Source organism: Candoia aspera, chromosome 1, assembly GCF_035149785.1.
Source record: "Candoia aspera isolate rCanAsp1 chromosome 1, rCanAsp1.hap2, whole genome shotgun sequence".
NCBI lineage: Eukaryota > Metazoa > Chordata > Lepidosauria > Squamata > Boidae > Candoia > Candoia aspera.
This window is the reverse complement of record NC_086153.1, coordinates 46742731-46761425: the sequence shown is the minus strand read 5'-3', so window position 1 is coordinate 46761425 and position 18695 is coordinate 46742731. Positions and strand designations below refer to the sequence as shown.

Sequence of the window (18695 nt, the reverse complement as noted above, 5' to 3'; positions counted from 1 at the left end):
GCCGCTCCAGCCTCCACAACTCTCCACTCTGCTCCAGCTCCCACTCCGGTCCTGGGTCGTCCCAGCTCCGCGCCCTGCCAGGACCCACCAGCCTTCACCGTCGCTCCGTCCAGGGGGCTCCCCCAGACCCATACCAGCCCACAAGGTAAGGGGTTACGAACACCCCAACCTCAACAGACAAACCAGTGGGCCAGGGTAAAGTCTAAAATTCAAAATTAGAGCCCACACCCCAGAGTGCTTGCTTGGCGTTTACTTGCGGCCGCCATGTTCTTGTGCCATCTCCATCCCTGGGAGACCACAATTTATTTAAAAAATTATTTCAAATTCAGGCAACTTCTCATTGTAACTTGTGGCCTGTATTTGAGCCTGAATGTGCAGGGGTTCCCTGAGACCTGAAAAATATTTCAATGGTTTCTCCAAAGTCAAAAGGTTGACAAAGGCTGCTCTAAACTTAATTTAGATTTAATTTTGCTCTAATGTCAGGAGAATTGGCGAAGAAACCATGCTGAGTCGGGTTTGCAACTCTAGTTTCTTTATTGTTCTTGCCACATACAGAATCTTGCCAGACTAAAGGTCTCCTAACTGATCTAAAAGGAAAGTCTCAATACCACTGGGATATTCTAACATCCCACATAGGAGATTAGTAAAGTCAATAGATGTCACAGTGACACAGTGGGGAAAACCAAGATTTGCGGAAAATCATTCATAAGAATCTTGAGATATTGTTGCCACCCTGTAGGAGCTGTGTTCATGGTGGGACTTTTGGACTTTTATTAAATGCGATTTGTATGTTTGTGAAAACCTTAGGCCAAGGACTTCCTTCTACTAGTGTATAGAGCTTCAGAGACTAAAGTCAAGATCAATTGAGTTTAGAGCCTGTAGGAACAAATGTGAGCAAATCAACATCACACAGCATATTTAATATTAACCAGTATGGTATACAACAAAATACTGCAACATAAATGCTCCCTGTTCAAGATTCCAGCAATTCCCCCTCCCATATCCAGCTCTACATTTTTTCATTAAAAGCAACATTCCATATTGTTCTCTATGCCTTTAGTCTTCATTGGCTTGTTGTTGTTTTTTAGAGAGAGATGGAATTCCATGACTTTTTGAAAGTATTAAATATGACTTGAGTTTGCAAAACTTTTCTTCCTCTGCACTATCTCTTGGTATCTGTCAGCCCTTCAAGGTAGATCAGATTAGGAATCCAGTATCATGTAGGTTAATACTACTTTTATTGCAAAGCTACAATAACAGAATCTGAATGTGCTCCCCCCCACCATCTTTGTGAGAATGAGGGAGGGTCTTGTCAGAGACATTTACTCAGGTTACATTCCTGCCTCAGACTCAGTCCTTTTATCTGATTGTTGTCTTGGTAGTGGCTCTTTCTCCTGTCCCTCAAGGCCATTCCTTCTTCCCTCTACAGTATCAGAATGAGTAGCGTCTATGTGAGTCAACCAAAAAAGGGCGGGGCTTCAGTTAGCCATTGCTGCCATTTTCCCTTTCTTCACCACTCCCCCATAAAAGACCCTGCTTCAGTTTGTGGAAGACTATTCTAGAAATAGACTGCAAAAGCATTTCCTTGTTGAAGGAGTTAAGCTTCTGTCTTTCAAATACACTTTTTCTGAGTCATAAAGCTATTTTACTTGTGGAACCTTACACTGTCTTTAGTGTCATTACTATTATTTGTCATTCCATTTGACTTAACGGTCTGACTTATGCTAAGAGAAAAGGGTAAAAACTGAGGAAATAATAATATATAAATAATAATTTGCCCCCGGTTAATATGTATTAGCTCTCAATAATCATAGCAAATAATTAACAGACATGTGTTGAGTGTCGACTCTTCCCCTTCATATTAAAACAGGCCCCCACCATTCAGAAATGCAAAAACAAAGTAAGTCATAAACCAGCCACTCTATGAGATTTCCACAAAGTTTGAGTGAGATTTAGATTTAATCTACATACAAATGACTACTTGAGTACTTTTGCATTATGCATTCTCTCTTTCTCACTCTTTTAAAAAGATTAGCAAGCTGGAACTTGTACTTCAGCAGCTGTACCATTAACTTGCAGTAAACAAATCTGATAATCATTTCACGCTGGTTTCTTGCTCAATGAATAAAATTGTTTCCTGAATTAAGTCTTAGTGTATGCTTTGTGCCAAATTTGACCAATACCAACTGAAGTCTTCTGTATTATCGTCAGTAAATTTGAACATCTATCTGATGTTTCATTAATGATTTTCTAATTATGGATTGACCAGTGTATTTCCCTGCTTATAGACATGTCAGATTTTTAAAACTGGCCCTATTTATCTTGTTTTTATCTATTCTCATACCAACCCAATGATTTATACTAGACCAGCCTTTCCCAGCTTGTTTCCTTCCAGATTAAGAAAGATAATTTCCTATGATACCTATACTGGCTGGAAATTTTGGGAATTAAAGTTCAGCACATCTGGAGTGCAGCAGGTTGGAAAATTCTGAATTAAACTTTACTGAAAATTTAGGGCTGTTGCTGAAAAGAGCTGTTTTGTATTTAACTTCCCTCTTTTCTCAAGCAGTGTGCAGAAATGAAACTCCTGGTACGGCATCAAGTATTTTTCTTTCTTTGCCACCCCTCCTTCAGCCAATGATGTAGGATTTGAGTAGGGAAGTGCACAACACAAAGGGCAAATTTTATGAGTACGTAATTGGGTAATGTTTAGTTCTTATTTTATGCATTGGGAGCTGGGACTGCGAGCAACTGAATGATAAGTATCCACAATCTCGCATTACATATCCAGGTAGACAAGACTCTGGACTTGGTTTTTTCATGTTCAGTTCATATTTTGACTCACTGGCTCAAGCTGGTGTCTGGCCATTTGTAGCAAAATAAATCACTGTTTTTTTTTCAATGGCATAATGGAGAAACTGAGCTAGTGGACAAGATCATCATCTTCAAGTGAGGTTAGAATGTTGCTTGTCTGACAACTGCTGCCAATCTGTATAGATCAGCCTTTCCCAACCTGGTATCTTCAGATATATTGAAAATTCCCATGATGGATGAAAACGCTGATAGTTACACTTCTATTTATTATCCCACCTTTATTATCGTTATAAATAACTCAAGGTGGCGAACATACCAATTTGGGAAGGGGAAGTTTTGACTGGAAATATGGCAATAGAAAAGTATTAAACATGCTAGCTGTAGTGTACTATATTGTAATCAGAAATTTCTTGAATAATGTGATTTGTGGTTACACTGATGTCTTAGCACTGGCAGTTTCCAATGGTGGAGCAAACTGTTTACTTAATCATACAGTAGCATTTCTGTTAGGAATCTACTGTACCTTGTACAAACTCAGATCACCAATTCACCTAGCCCAGTACTTACTATACTGATCAGTAATGATTCCAAATTTGTACTCAGGAATATTGTTTGAACAAACCTTTCTAGAGACACTAGGGACTGAATCTAAGAGCTTTGCATGGAATAATGACAGTCATGTTGTGATGGAGGTACATTACATTGCTTATGTAAACACATCATTGTTCTGAGGTCATAGTGCTTTGTTATGGATGTTTATGTTCTGTAGCATTTAGACTTGCTGAATAAAGATAGATTGACAGATAATTCTTGACTGCCTATAAGAATCATAAAAATGATTGAATTTGCATAAAGTACTAAGTTATGGTTTATTTTAGTCAGGGCTTACTGAATAATGATTGGGCTTACATGTAATGGGTCACACGTAATTCTAAACCAAAATGTGACTGGTTTACTTTGGGTTTAGTATGTTGCATAAACTCAGTTGCTGTGACTGTAAATAATTATTTATTGCTCAGCAAATTGCTCAATCCCAGTCAATTTTAGTTTATTCAATAAGCCAACAAATTGTAATGTGAGCACCCAGCCACTATGGAAGTTGACACAATAGTATAACCGTGATTTAGCATCATGATGTGATTCATTATCCTATCAAAAGCAGATTAGTAACTTTTACATTAGCTAGAACTTGTGGATTGTAATACAGAATGCATTCAGGGTTCCAGCTAGTTGTGCCTCTTTCAGAATAACCTGTATTTTGGCCCCAAACAACTGTCGGTACATGCTAATTCCTCACTGAGCTGTTGCAGAATATTCCATTTTAGAGTTTTTCTAAAGTTAAGTTTTTGTAAACTTTGGGGCACCTCCTTGGGCCTGCCTCTTCTTTGTGGATGGAGCCATTTTCCTTCTATGTGGGTAGATACTTTAGAAAATGACCATGATAAATAATAAACAGTAATAAAATTGATGTTCCTGTTTTTTAGCTAGAAATGCAAGTCAGTACAGACACGTACACATCCAACAATCTTAAACAACAATGAAAATCAGAGTAGAATGATGTTGACAGTTCAAATCATTTTACTGTGTGCTTTTTAGTCCTACTTCACTTCCTGGATCTCCAAGGTGGACTTTAACCCTCATCCAGTTTCTGTCCTTACTCAGTGAGAGGTTTTATCCTCATAACCACTCAACCCCATCATTTTTTAGATTCCCGTTGAAGGCCTCCTCTCAGATCCCATACGTTGTATCCTTTTTCCAGTCCTCAGCCTCTTCCAATACCAAGTTTTACTTTCAGTTAGGCCCTGGGTCAGCTTTTCTCCTGCAGCTGTTCTCCCTTAAGTTCCTGCTGCCTCTTCTTCGTCCCTTCTCTTTCTCTGAGCCTTTGGAGAACACATGAAACAAGGGGCGGTGGGGCTCGTTTTTTACACCATCGATATTGATCTTTTAACATAACTTTTTAAACTCAAGACTCGCTAGAGCAAAGGCCGTGGCCCTGTCAGGTCGCCCAGCCCGTCATTAGGTCGTATCCTCTTCTTGCTGCTGGTACGATCATTCAAGCCTGAGAACAAGGGGAAGGCTGCTAAATCTCTTTGCATTTTTAATGGCTGCAATTCCTGTTACCGTTTCTCCGATATTCTGACTTTGGCGTTCCCGTTAGCGGGAAGAAGGACGCGCTTTCGCTGCCTCTTCCGGGAGCGGGGAGGGGAGCTGCAAGGGAGGCGGCCTGCTGAGGCCCAGCCCGCCGGGAGTTTGGCTGACTGGCGGGCGGAGGGACGGACGAAGGCAGACTGCTAAGCTTCGGCTCGTTAGAGGGAGCTATCGGCTGGAGGGAGCGGCGCTTGCTGCAGTGAGGGACCTGCTCCTGCCTCCGCTTCCACCTCCTCGAGAGCCAGAGAAACCGGCCGAGGAGCCGAATTAGCCGTAGGAGAAAGAGGCGGCGACGAGGGGTCACGGCGCAGCCTCTTCGCGGCAGTCGAGGTGGGCGAGGGCCCTGGCGGCCACGGTTGCCACCACTATGAATCCGGCGGGCTCCACAGGAACGGCTCTGGGAGGAAAGCCGCCTGGCCGGAGGTACTACAGTCCCCACCCATCCGTTGCCCGGGAGCGGTGCCTCTCGAGAGGGGAGGGGACGGAGGCGCGGGATAAGCGAGGGAGGCTTGGAACCGCCGCCGCTTCCCCGGTAGCCCCTCCAGGGGGAGAAGCCGGGGACAGCCCCTCAGCGCCCTTGAGAGGATCCCCCTTGCCACCCGAGATGAGGTCGGGGCGCTTCCTTCCCATTGGCGCTCTCTTCGGATCCTCCCCTTACACTGGGTGAGCAGCGCGGCGTGGCGGCGGTGATGGAGGAGGAGGGCGGCTGTCGCCCTTGAGGAGGCTGACCGGAAGCCCGAGGTTGAACTTGAAAAGGGACAGGGTCGTCATGTCCAATGGCTGCCTTTCTGGGCTCATTTTGGGCAGAGGGGAGATGCCTTCGCCTGCCCAGAGGGAAGACGACCCTTTAGGGGCTTTCCTTCCAAAGGGGGGACGGCGGGCGGCGGAGGAAGAGAGTGACCCACGAGGGTCCTGTGGAGCCTAGTCGACGTAGGCAAGGATGCTGTTCGCGAAAAGTCCCCTACTTCGGGCTACGGAGGCACCCCGTGGGTGCCCTTGAAAGAAGCTCCCAGTCTGGAGGAGGGAGCCAGTTCAAGTCCCTGGGACAGAACCATTCCCAACCTTTAAAGTTTATGGCCGGGTGTTACCCAGAATGTGCTTTTTTTCCTCTCGGATCCTTTTTGTTTCCTCCGTTTTAGAACAAAGGTTGAGGATTCCCCCCGCCCCGCTGTTAGAGGACTTGAGAGGGATTCCAGTTTTTCCTTTGAATGTAAGGATAGTGGATTTTCGAGGAACTCCTCGCCTCCAAATAGGGGAATAGGTCACTCCCGACGCTTTCGAAAGACCTTGAGTCACGATGCTCCCTTCTGTAGCTGTGCATCCCACGCTAGTGGCACTTGTGAAAATCTGCCCCTTCAACTTATGCTATTGGGAGGAAGTTAATTTTATTACGATGTGGTGAAAGTCATAATGCCTGGAGGCAGAATTTTCCCAAGAGAGCTACCCTTCCCCTTCCGTTACTTAAATAGATGCTACTGAGCACAGCGGAGTGCTACGCTTAGTTCTCCATTTGGCCGGGGGAGCAGTAGAGCTTCCCTTTCGGGCCTTTGCAAGTTCGTGCATGTCCAGAGAGGTAGAGCCTATGTCCTGGTCCGAAATCATCGACAGGAGAGAGAGAGAACGCGGGGGCTCAGATTTAAGAGATCCTCCGCGTCTTTTTCCTGTCGTAGAGAGCACAGCGCTCAGACACCCCAACAGGTGCGGGAGTTGAGCTTGCTGCCCTCTTCCTCCCGGGAGGAGAAGCGGATGCACCCGTCGGGTGATTCGCGGCAGAATTCAGCCTCGTCTCCTGGGAAGGCGCGCCAATCCCAATAGGCCCCGAATAGTGTGGAAACTACGTTAGGATGAGATAAGTCCTCTGGATGGCGCCTTCCCTTGTAACGTACCAGGCTCCGGCATTTGTGCTGCTTCAGTCTCCTTCAGTTGGTCTATCTCCACTTGTCTTTTCCTCCTTAGTGAGGCGCAAGGGGAATAAATAGGGAGTGTTCCCAGCCCATTCCGTTGGGTCCAGGCCAGCAACCTCCATGTCCATGAGACCGCCGTCATCCCGTCAGAGTTGCTGCCACTGCCGCTACTTCCTTCTCCTTCACCGGCAGCCACCGACCAAGGCGCCACCCTCTGCTGCTAAGACCATCGGGACCACTTCTCTGGGCCCTCCTGTTCCCCTTCTTCTGCGCAGCAGAAGGTGAGTGATCCAGTGAATGGCACGGGCTGAGCCTGACCTGATGCCTCTGTTTTTCTTCTGTCCTCCTCCCCCAGCCTTTTAGTAGAATTCTACATACTCCAAACAAAAGCATTGAGTTTAGTAAGTCCTACTCCTAGATAAGTGTCTTTGGGATGGTAGCTCTAGTCTTTGTTCCCCCTTTGCTATTTATTTGCCATTTAAATTGGGTTTCTGGTGCGTCCTGCTGTATTTTTATTTCACTGTTTCCTTCCTGTAATTTAAGAGTTGAGGTAATTTTAATTCTGTTACTTAATGGCTTTGCCATTTCTTAAATCATTTAGATAAGCATTTCTATACGGCCTCACTGTAAAAAAAAAAGTCAAAGCATGTATAAAAAAGCAATCTTAATGTTTTCATTTTTTTCTCTTCACCTACATTTCCTCTTGCAAAGTAAAGGGGAGTTAAACACCTCTGATCTTAATGTGTAAATCATGATAACAGTTCTTTTATGGGGGAAAAGCAAAGAATTCTTTTTCTCAAAAGATCTGCCCTTTGTATACCATGATTATGTCTTCTGTCTTACCATATAGAATGCACATGTCTTTTGTATGCCTGCTGTGATCTTAAGACATTGAAAATAATGATTATGTAATATATAATTATCTTATTGGGAATAATCAAAATACATATTCTTGTAAAAACTCAAACAAACCCTAGGGCCATGAGGAAAAGTTTTATAAGATTTCTTCTAGCTCTTGTGGATTTAAGACAAGTAATTCTTATTGGTAGCCTGTAGTAAAATTTTTTATTAATGGTTTTTAAAAAAGATTTGAGGACAATACTTTGTGTAACAATCTAGAAAATTCAGAAAAAATATATGAAAATACTGGCAAAGTATACTACCATATCTTTAAATGATTTTTTTTTACTCAGGAAGGTTTTTTTTTTAAAGCAGGAGGTTGTGTACTTGATGCTGAGTGATTTTTCTCTTTCTTATCCTGTAGGAAAAGACTACAGATTTCTGTGTGAAGAGAATGGCTATAACTGTGGAGAAGGCCCAAAGGGCAGGCTATATATTTCTGAAGGCACTGTTAAGATTTAGCTTCATGGTTGCTAATAACCTTGTTGCTATTCCGTCCTATGTTCTGTACTTAATAGTACTGCAACCTCTTCGATTGTTGGATAGTAAATTGTTTTGGTATATCGAAGGAGTATTATTTAAATGGCTTTTAGCCATGGTGGCATCCTGGGGCTGGTGGGCAGGATATACAGGTAAGAACATTTTCTTAACTTGAAATAAAATGCTTATATATACAGTAAATCACTGGCATTGATTACATGACACACTCAGCCACATTTTAGGTTAACATGTTATGTGAACCCTGTCCATAATTTATGGTATGGTTTGCTATGCAAACCACAAATTTTGGTTAATTGAATAAACCATAATCCAGTTAAGGGTGTTGTGCAAACAGAGCAACTATGTTTAAACATTGTATGAATGTATTCCTCTTAAAATATTTGCATGTGTTCTTTCACAGATACAGAAAATGCATATAGAGTATTACAAATTAGGTTGCCATCTTAATCACATTATAGTATTTTAAACAAGGTACAATAATGTATACATGGCAGCTAAAAAAACCAGTACCAAAACTGATTCTCCAATAGAAAATATATATAGTTCTTAAATTCATTTAGTCCACTCTTGCCTCAGAGGCATTCTTTGACATAAACATTTTTATTTGCTATTTTTAAATCAAGTTGATTTCTTTGAAGAGAAAAAAAGCTGTATTGGATTCAGAGGGATTTATGTGCAAGCAAGCAAGCAAGCAAATAAATAAATATTTGTGGTGGTGAAATGTGTTTTTCACAAGGAAGCCAGGAGAATTGGTGACTGTGTTATGCCCAGCTGTGACATCCAATTGTGAGAACTGAGTTACTTCAAGGTAAAAAATCAAAGTCTGGTTTTTTCTTCCCATCAACATTTCTCCAAAATGCAACACTTGTTTTTCAGTGGATTGAATGATGATTTGCCTATATGGGGAGGTACATTCATTGTTTGTGGTGAAGAGCAGGTTATATTTATTCTGCATTCTGTCCTAGATGCTATTTTTTGGTTGCATTGAAATGTATGAATTCTTATACAGCTTGGATTCATTCAGCACACTAAACCAAAAGGTGGTTTGCTTGTATTTGTAGCCTAGCATGTTGTGCAAAGTCAGCTATAGTGATTTGTCAACTGTGGTGTATGAGCTGTGTGGATTCAACCAGTTGTGGTTTGTTCAATTAATGTTTAAACATGATTTACTGGTGTGTGAAATCAGCCATAGTGAATGCTCAAATCTAATAAATGTTAATATTTTTTTAATAATGACTGTTGCAGATAGTTTGTGAAAATGTTTCTGTGAATGTCACCCTTTACCACTTTACTTCATTGTTTTATTGTCATATTCATCCAGATAGTGTTGATATCCAAAGTGATGACTTAGATAATTACAGGAAAGTGTACTCAGAATTGGAAGAGACCCTTAAGGACATTTCTATTTTCAAAGCAAGAATCCAGTGATAAATTGATTGAACATCAGTGATAAATTGGTTGAACACATCCAGCTTCGGCTGAACTCATCCACTGTTGGGGGAACCCAGTGTCTCTTTGAATAATTGGTTCTACTGTCAAACTGCTCTTATTGTTAGGATTTTTTTTCCTAACATTCAGCTGGAATTTGTCTTCTTGTAACTTAAATTCATTGTTATGTATCTTCTGTTTGAGCTGACAGAAAACAGATCTTAATGTTCTATATTGGCATCCTTTCCGGTGCTTAGAAGAATTTTCTCATATCCTCTCTCTGTTGTCTTCTTATGGCAAAACATACCCAATTCCTTCAGTCTGTCCTCATAGAACTGAGTTTCTAGTCTCATGATCATCTTCATTGCCATTTTTTGAACTTGGTCTAGTTTGGCTAACTCTATAAATTGTGATGACTGGAGGTGACAGAGTTCTGGTAAGATCTAATAAGTAGGGCTGATGTGGAATTATTGCTTCTTATGATTGGAAGCCATACTTATGTTGATGCAGCCTAAAATTGCATTTGCCTTTTTTTCAACCACATCACACTGTTGATTCATTATTCACTTCTAATCAGTCGCTATTCCAAGATCATTTTCACAGATACTCATCTGGACATGTAATAGGAATTCTCTATCTCCTGATCTAAGCCTGAAATAAATATTTAAAAGTGTGGGGTCCAGGACCAAATTGTGTGGTATTTCACTTGGTACCTCACTCCAATGTGGTGAAAGTCTGCTGAGCACTCTCTCAGTATGATTTTGGGGCCAGGTCTATATCCATGTAATTGTCATGCCATCCAGGCCATATTTAATTAATCACCTTGCTAGTTACTTTATGTTTTTGAATTATATACACATGCACATAATCAACTTAGGTTGGTTCATAAATGATCACTGGCATGGATGCTGCAAGAAATGGATCTATACAACTCTTGTTAGTAATTGATAAAGGGAAATTCCTGTGTGATTATCAAGGGGAAATTCTGAGATCAGTGCTCCTGTATACTGAAGTCATAATTTGCTAATGAAAAAGTATTTGTTTTTAAAAAGTTGTTCCATGGTGGTATATGTTTGCTTGTGAAGATTATGTTGGTTTCTTCTGTTCTTTTTTAAAGGGTGGTTCTGGAATGTTCTGTATCTTTGAAATTGTGACAGACCTATAGCATTTTGGCTGGATATTTCTTTTACAATGTTTAAGAATTCTTGAGTTTACAATATAGTTGTTCAGTTTGACAATAGAGTTAAGATAAACAATATTAGTAAAATGATTTTTCTGTTTAATGTATAGAGAATCTCATAACAGGTGATTGTCTGTTTAAAGGTTTCTGAAGTGATGAAAAGCTGGATGGTCAGTAATGACTAGATGCTCCAGTAATCATGCTTCTCTGCCTAGAAGAAAACAAGTGCCAAAATTTCATGTATGAGGTACATAAAACTGCCCTGACAAAATAAAAAAATTGAACACTCCCCCTTTAGTTCTTTACATTTGCATCATGTGCTTTACAGTTATATCATCTGCTACCTATTATGGAAAAAATTGACTTCCTCAGGTGTCAACATTTTTTACAGCTATTTGCTAAAATAGTTTGAAGCTGTGATAGTTGAGGTAGTGGCTTTTATGCCTACATTTTCTACCAATAGTAGCAGAATGATTTAATTATATATGGAAGAATGTATAAGGTAATATTTAGCTGTTTTTCTTACTACCTTAAATGTAATTGAGAAAGGGGCAAAGCAATCTCAGCAAATCCCTGGATAAACTGTCGATAGTAATTACTGAACCCTAAAAAACTTTGTAATTGCCTCTGGGTGCGGGGGTGTTCCCAACTTAAAATCGCCTGAATTTTTTCAGGGTCCATCTCAATACCTTTGTCAGATACCCTATAGCCTAGATAGTCAAGTTGGGTTTTGTGAAATTCACATTTGGAAAGCTTGGCATAGAGTTTGGCATCTCTAAGCTTACTTAACACCTGTTTAAGGAGGCGTTTGTGTTCCTCCTCGGTTTCAGTGTAAATGAGAACATCGTCTAAATAAACCAGGACCCCTTTAAACAAATGATCATGTAACACTTCATTAATCAATTGCACGAAGACCCCGGGTGCCCCTGCTAACCCAAAAGGGAGGACTTTGTGCTGAAATGAACCCAATGGGCAATTAAAAGCAGTTTTCCATTCGTCTCCATCTCGTATGCGGATGCGAAAATAGGCTTCACGAAGGTCGAGCTTGGAAAAAATCTTGCCCTTGGACAAATGGGCTAACATGTCTTTCATTAGAGGCAGAGGATATTTGTTGCAGACCGAGACGGAATTTAACCCCCGATAGTCCGTACAAAGTCTAAGCGTGCCATCCTTCTTTTCCTGGAAAAGCACAGGGGCCCCAACTGGGGAATTTGCAGGTTCAATAAACCCCCTTGACAGGTTTTTGTCAATAAAGTCCTGCAATTCCTCAAGCTCTTTCTGAGTCATTGGATAAATTTTTGGCTTGGGCAATTGAGCGTTGGGAACCAACTCTATTGCACAGTCAGTTTTTCGATGGGGGGTAGCTGATCCGCTTCCATTTCCCCAAAGACATCTGCAAAGCCTTGGTATCAATCTGGCAAGCCTTCTAAATGTGTCAAGCTGGGGCGCAGCGTGGCAATTGCAGCCCTTCCAACCCCCACACGTGAAGCTCAGTCCGCTGTAGGGGCTTGGTAAAACCCATCCTTAAAAGTCAGAGTTCTGCGTTCCCAGTTTATATATGGGTTTCGATAGGTCAACCAGGGGATCCCCAGAATTACCAAGGGATTGCCAACAGGGGCCACTACAAATTTTAAAGTCTCACGGTGGCTGCCCATTTGCATCGCGACAGTTCCAGTGAAATGGGTTGCCGCCCCCCCCCCCCCCGCCGTTGAACCATCCAACTGTGTGAAAATCAAAGGCTGCTGGAGGGGAAAGCTAGGCAGGTCCAGAGCAGCAACCAGATCAGGGTGAATCAGACACCTGGAACACCCAGAATCAACTAAAGCCCAGACCTCTGTAGTCTTTGTGCAGGAGCCCAATTTCACTTTTACTGCTAGAGTTGGACAGTCAGCACTTAGCATAGCATTTCCACGCCCATCCTCCTCCACCTGCCTGCAGGCGCTTTTCAAGGCAGGTGGCTGGCGTTTCCTGCCGGTTCCTTAGAGTCATCTTCAACCTCTCCCATGAAGTAGGGTACTTCTTCAGCGTCGGCCACCCCCTTGGCTGCCGTCATCCGCCGCGATGAGGGCGGCGATTTGGCCAGCAGTTTGCCCGCCCGGTCTCCAGCCTTGACTTTTAGGCAATCAGCTGCTCGGTGTCCTTCCTTTCCGCATCGGAGACACTGACCCTTCGCATAGTGCCGATCTCTCTCCTCTTCCCAGGCTCTGTAGCCTGGCCGGGCAGCAGTTGCGGCACTTCGGGGTCCCCTCATGGTGGCTGGTTGCCTTTCCGGTCGCTTGGTTTGCATGTAGGTATGCTGGGCATGCTCAGCCTTGCCGGCCAGACAGATCCATTTCTACAATGTCTCTGGGTCGTCTCTGTACAACACCCACCGCAGGACGTCCCTACTGAGTCCCTCTTTAAACCATTCTATTAAGGTAGACTGGGACCAGTCAATTTTCCCAGCTAAAGCCTTAAACTCCAGGGCATAATCAGCTACAGACAGTTGGCCCTGGCTAAGATCCTTCAGTGCCCTTTTAGCTCTTGCTTTGGCTAGTGGATCTTCAAAGTGCAGCTTTAACGCCCACATAAATTCCTCGAAATCCTCAAGCTCAGGGGAGCTAGCCTCGCTTAATTGAACATACCAATCAGCCGCTCGTCCCTTCAGCTTGGTGGCAATGGCAGTTATTTTAGCCTCTTTGGAAGGGAAGCAGGGTCCAAACTGTTTCATATAACTTTTAGCATTAGTGAAGAAGAAAGACAACTTAGTTGGATCCCCATCAAACTTGACAGAAAAGTCTTTCACCCCCGCTCCTGTTGGAGCTGAATTAGCGGCTGCTTGAGTGGTTGGGCCCCAGGTTACAGTAGTTCTCCTGTCTCGGGGTGAGGACACTGATGGACGAGCTCTGTGGGGTGGAGATTCATCCCGGCTCCGGCCCTGCTCCGCTGGCGGTCCAGGTGGGAGGATGGGGGATGGTTGTGTGAAGCTGGGATCTCCTTCGCGCCTCCCCTGCCCCCCCAGTGATAGAGACAGGTTTCTTAACATGTACTCCATTGATTCTAATTTGGTCTCTACCACTTTTAGCCTTTCAGGGGTTTGAGATTCCTCCCTCCCTCGCTTGTTAGGCTGTTTCCCTTCTAATACTGTGACGTTTTGGGTCAGCGGGACCCGATACTTCCAGGACACCCGGGATGTCCCTGGCTGGGGTTCTCCCATTTCCTCCCAGGTGATCAACTCTGCGGGCGATTCGCTGGGTGCCGGTTGCTCTGGTGCTCTCCCATCTTCGGATTCCTCTCCCTCACGGCTGGAACTTGAATCTGGCTGTAAACCTGAAGGTTCTGGGGTGAGGCTCCGTTCTCCGCTCCTGACCGTTGACTCGGGCATCAAGCCAGTCGACTCCTCAAGTCTCTCGGTCGTGGATTTGGATTTGGCCATCGTTAACTGTTTTCCCTCACAAAGAAACTAATCTTGGTAGGAGCTAACGGTACAACTTTGGTGATTCTTGGCTTTATGTAATGATTGCCTATTCTAAACACCATCAGACTCATAAGCAGGATCACAAAGATATCTGATTTATTAAAGAATAGTATGCAGGTTCACAAAGAAAGCTGAGAATGATGAAAGCGCGCCAAATGCAAACTAAAAACCCTCGGTGCAAACGAGATCCCTCCCCCCATATAATCTTCCCAGGCTCACAATCCCAGGTGCTCCTAACGGCTTCTGATGGTCCGCGGGAAAAGTCCTTGAGCAGAGCACATAACCCAAACACATTCCATTGAAATGAACATAGATACAGAGCTTGGCACAAGGTTTCACAGCAGCTCCCTCCCAACAGAAACGCGTGTCAGCACCATGGCATGTGAAACGTTACGATGTACAGTGCACATTGAAACAGTGAACATGACACAGAGCTGATAGTCCGCATCTCCACATATAAATCTTAAAGTTGGCTCTAGATAAGTTTGCACTCCCATTGAAGGAATAGGGATTTAATTTATGGATCAAGTCCCCCGATGGGAGGAGTTGGGCGGGGACAAATTGGATAAATAAATAAATAAATTTTTAAAAATCAAATGTAGTGAACATCTTCACTGCCTTTCTTCTCTGTTCCTCTGTGTTACCTTCTTTCATTTTTGGTTACTTCTGGTATTAGAACTGAATTAAAGGGAAAAGGACTTTGGACTGTAGTGTACAAGAAGTGTGGCTAGGAAAATGTTTTCTTTTCCATTATGGTTTTCTGAGAAGAAACTTATTTAGCTCTATATATCTTGGAACCATTAGAAATTGGATAGCATGGGAATGGGAATAGAAATTTTAGTTTGCAGACATCTTTCCACCCTTGCTATTCTCTAGATGGGTGTAGTATTCGGATGCAAAGCAAGCAAGAGTGGTTTGGATCTGGCATTGGCACTTTTGCTGAAGTGGTTGGGCATTCCTTAAAGCTGCATCTTTTGTGGGGTTCACTTGGTATTTCTGCAGGCTTAGGAATATATGCGTTTTTGTTAAGGGGGTGGCAACAAGGTGTGACCATATGCCCCTTGCTGTCTCTTGAACATGTATTTTCCGTGACCTAGCCGGGTATTAAGACATAGCTTTTTAAGTAGCAGCCAACAGACACTGATCGTCTGCATGAGTCAGATCTGAAAAATGCACACCTTCATTGTTCTGATATTTTGACTACAGTAAACTTTTAAATTTGAAAAATAACCAATTGTGATTTATAATAAAGTAAGCATTTATCTTGATTCTATCCAAAATTTTTAGAGACAACACCTTGTACCTTTTGTTGAAGTTGTATGAATTGTCTACAAACTTTTCAGTTTGTGGCTGATAGTGGATCCATATCTGTAACAGCTTACATGATTTGATGACATGATAGCAAGTATTCAGACATACACATTAATTAGTATTCAGACATCACATAGGGTTAGGTTGTGATAAAGGCTTTTCCAAATCTTGCTGTGAAAAGGAAGCAAGCAAATTATTGTAAACACTTATACATTTATATATATACACAGACACACACATACATACTGTATGTGTGTGTGTGTGTATACACACACACAGACACACACACACACCGTATTTTCTCTCTGCTGTGTTTCATAGTCAGTATATTCCTCAATACCTGTGAAAGACATTTTGGACAATTTTTGGCCTAGCATTCAAACTTCAGTGGGTAGTTTCTCTTTCAGATTTTCATGGATGCATACTTGCCTAAGATTCCTCGAATATTTATAGACTTCTGGTACGTCTTCATATTTAATCTATTTATTTTATTAGATTTAGGCACCACCCAAGTCCAAGACAACTCTGGGTGGTACCTATTGTCTGTGTGAGAAAAAGGGCACTACACAAAACAGTTTTGGTTCAAATGCTTATTGTGGAGTATTGTACATCTGTTTATGGTTATAAGAGGAATCTATTTTGTATCCATGCCAGAAGAAGGAAACACTATCTCTTTCAGTATTATAGAATGTAAATGAAATTTTCCATAAAGACTAAGACTCAGCTGGTAGCACCACCTGGCTGGTCTTGTCTGGGCCTAGTGCTTGGACAGGAGACTATCTAAAAATTGCAGGAGTATAGATTCGATTTGGAAGTTGAAAGAAAATCCTGGAAGAAAGTTGCAGCAAACTGCTTGTTCATTGTTGCCAAAAAACTGAATGATTGTGTCCATGTAATAACTAGGAGAGTTTGAATTGAAATAATTTTACTTAAAAAATCTAAGTTCAGAGTTATGTCCTTCAATTCCAAACTTGTTTTTCATTATCAGTAAGGAACTCACTGTTCTTACCACTTCATTTACAACAATGTCCATTTAAAAAGTGAAGAGACAATGGCAAAGGCACAGCTTAAAGAATCATTGCAAAATATAGATTATAAAATCCTAGCAACCATTTGAAAATGGCACCTAGAAATGAGAGGAAATATTTGAAAAAGAGGTGTTGGGAAATACTTATGGAGGTATTTTCTGATTGATTGTGTATGAATTAGTACAGCTATTTAGATACTTAGAAATGTGCTTTGCAATGTGCTGTAGTGTCTACAAAGGACTTCTGTATGTATCAATAAAATATACCTTTTCCAGGTTTGAACAACTGCTTCTTAAGCTGCTCCTAGCTGACTTCCTGTGCAAGTGCAAGCCAAACAATTTTGCTTTTTTCAAAGAAATAGCCAGGAGTTATAGGAGACTTAGAAAAGATGCAGCTACTTTAATTATTTGAAGAGAGGTGATTTGTACAAGTTTCCATGTGTTATAGCATTCCTCTTCCAATGGATTTGCGCAACCTTATGAATTAGGAAGTAAAGATGGACATTTTCAGGTTGAAAATATATCTCAAGCAGATGTGGAATAGCCATGGCAATCTATGACAGTCTGTATAGAGCACCAGTTTCTGTAGAACTGTGACTGCGCAAAATATATGTTTAAAGAAGGGTGAATGTACATTCACAGTATATTCTATGATTATAACAAGACCTTTTGGGTATGGAGAATATTGCTGGGTCTTGCACATTATTTACACACAAAGAGTGATATTTAAAAGTTGTGAACACTTTTGAATTTTCAATATTTCTGCTTGAATATGACCTAATACATGATCTATTCTCCACCCAAGTCCTAAAACTAGATAAAGAGAACCCAATTAAAAAATGAGTCAAAAACATTATACTTGTTCATTTATTTATTGAGGAAAATGATCCAAAGCTACATACTTGTATGTGACAAAAGTATGGGAACCTTTGCTTTCAGTAACTGGCATGAACCCCTCCCCTGCCAGCAGTAACTGCAAGTAAACTTTTCCAATAACTGTTGTTCAGTCCTGCACATTGGCCTGGAGGAATTTGAGCTCATTCCTCCTTTTAGAACAGCTTCAACGTAGGTAGTTGGCAGGCTCCCTCACATGACCTACTCGCTTCAGGTCCTTCCACAACATTTCTACAGGATTAAAGTCTGGACTTTGACTTGGCCATTCCAAAACATTTACTTTCTTCTGCTTTAACAGCACTTTGGTCATACAGCTTGTGTGTTTTGGATTGTCTTGCTGAATGACCCACTTGCCCTTGAGCTTCACTTCACAGACAGATACCCTTACATTTTCCTGTAGAATTTGCTGGTAGAATTCAGAATTCATAGCTCCGTCAATGATGGCAAGCTGTCCTGGTCCAGAGGCAGCAAAGCAGGCCCAAACCATGATACTTCCACCACCGTGTTTCACAGATGGGATAAGGTTCTTTTGATGGAATGTTTGCCTTTCACCAAACATAACACTTTTCATTTTCAAAGTTCTATTTTGGTCTCATCCATCTACAGAATGTTCTTCCAGTAGCCTTCTGGCTTATCCACGTGGTCTTTCACGAACTGGGGCAACAGTGTTCTTTTTGGAGAGTAGTGGCTTTCTCCTTCCAATTCTGCCATGCACACCACTGTTGTTCTCCTGAGGGTGGTCTCATGAACACTGATGTTGGCCAATGCAAGAGAAGGCTTTAGTTCCTTTAGTTACCCTGGGTTCTTTGAGACCTCCTCAAGTATTACGTGCCTTGCTCTTGGTGTTATCTTGGTTGGTCAGCCACTCCTGGGGGGTAACAGTGGTGTTGAATTGCCTCCATTTGTATGCGGTGGACTGGTGGAGTCCAAACTCTTAGTAAATAGTTTTGTAACCTTTTCCAGTCTGGTGAGCATTAATAACTGTTTTTTGGAGGTCCTCAGAAATCTCCTTTGCTTGAGCCATGACACACTTCCACATCCCTGTGTTGTGAAGATCAGACTTTGATAGGGAATACCCAGAATTCTGTTCTTTAAATAAGGCAGGACCTCTCACGTTCACACCTGATTATC

General features: G+C 42.1%; 1 protein-coding gene across 4 annotated transcripts in view; it reads left to right on the top strand.

Annotated features, from left to right (window-relative positions):
- Positions 1-5085: 5085 nt before the first annotated feature.
- The window catches only part of LPGAT1 (lysophosphatidylglycerol acyltransferase 1), a 46561-nt gene continuing 32951 nt past the window's right edge, over positions 5086-18695 (top strand). Inside the window, exons 1-3 of one of the 4 annotated variants that reach the window (XM_063303185.1) lie at positions 5087-5385; positions 6919-7147; positions 8131-8398. In XM_063303185.1, coding sequence (XP_063159255.1) covers positions 8161-8398 — 238 coding nt within the window. In that variant the 5' untranslated portion in view covers positions 5087-5385; positions 6919-7147; positions 8131-8160. Of the gene's footprint in view, positions 5386-5940; positions 6661-6918; positions 7148-8130; positions 8399-18695 lie in introns of those variants that run through there. The other 3 variants (XM_063303195.1, XM_063303203.1, XM_063303210.1) reach the window with 3 other exon arrangements.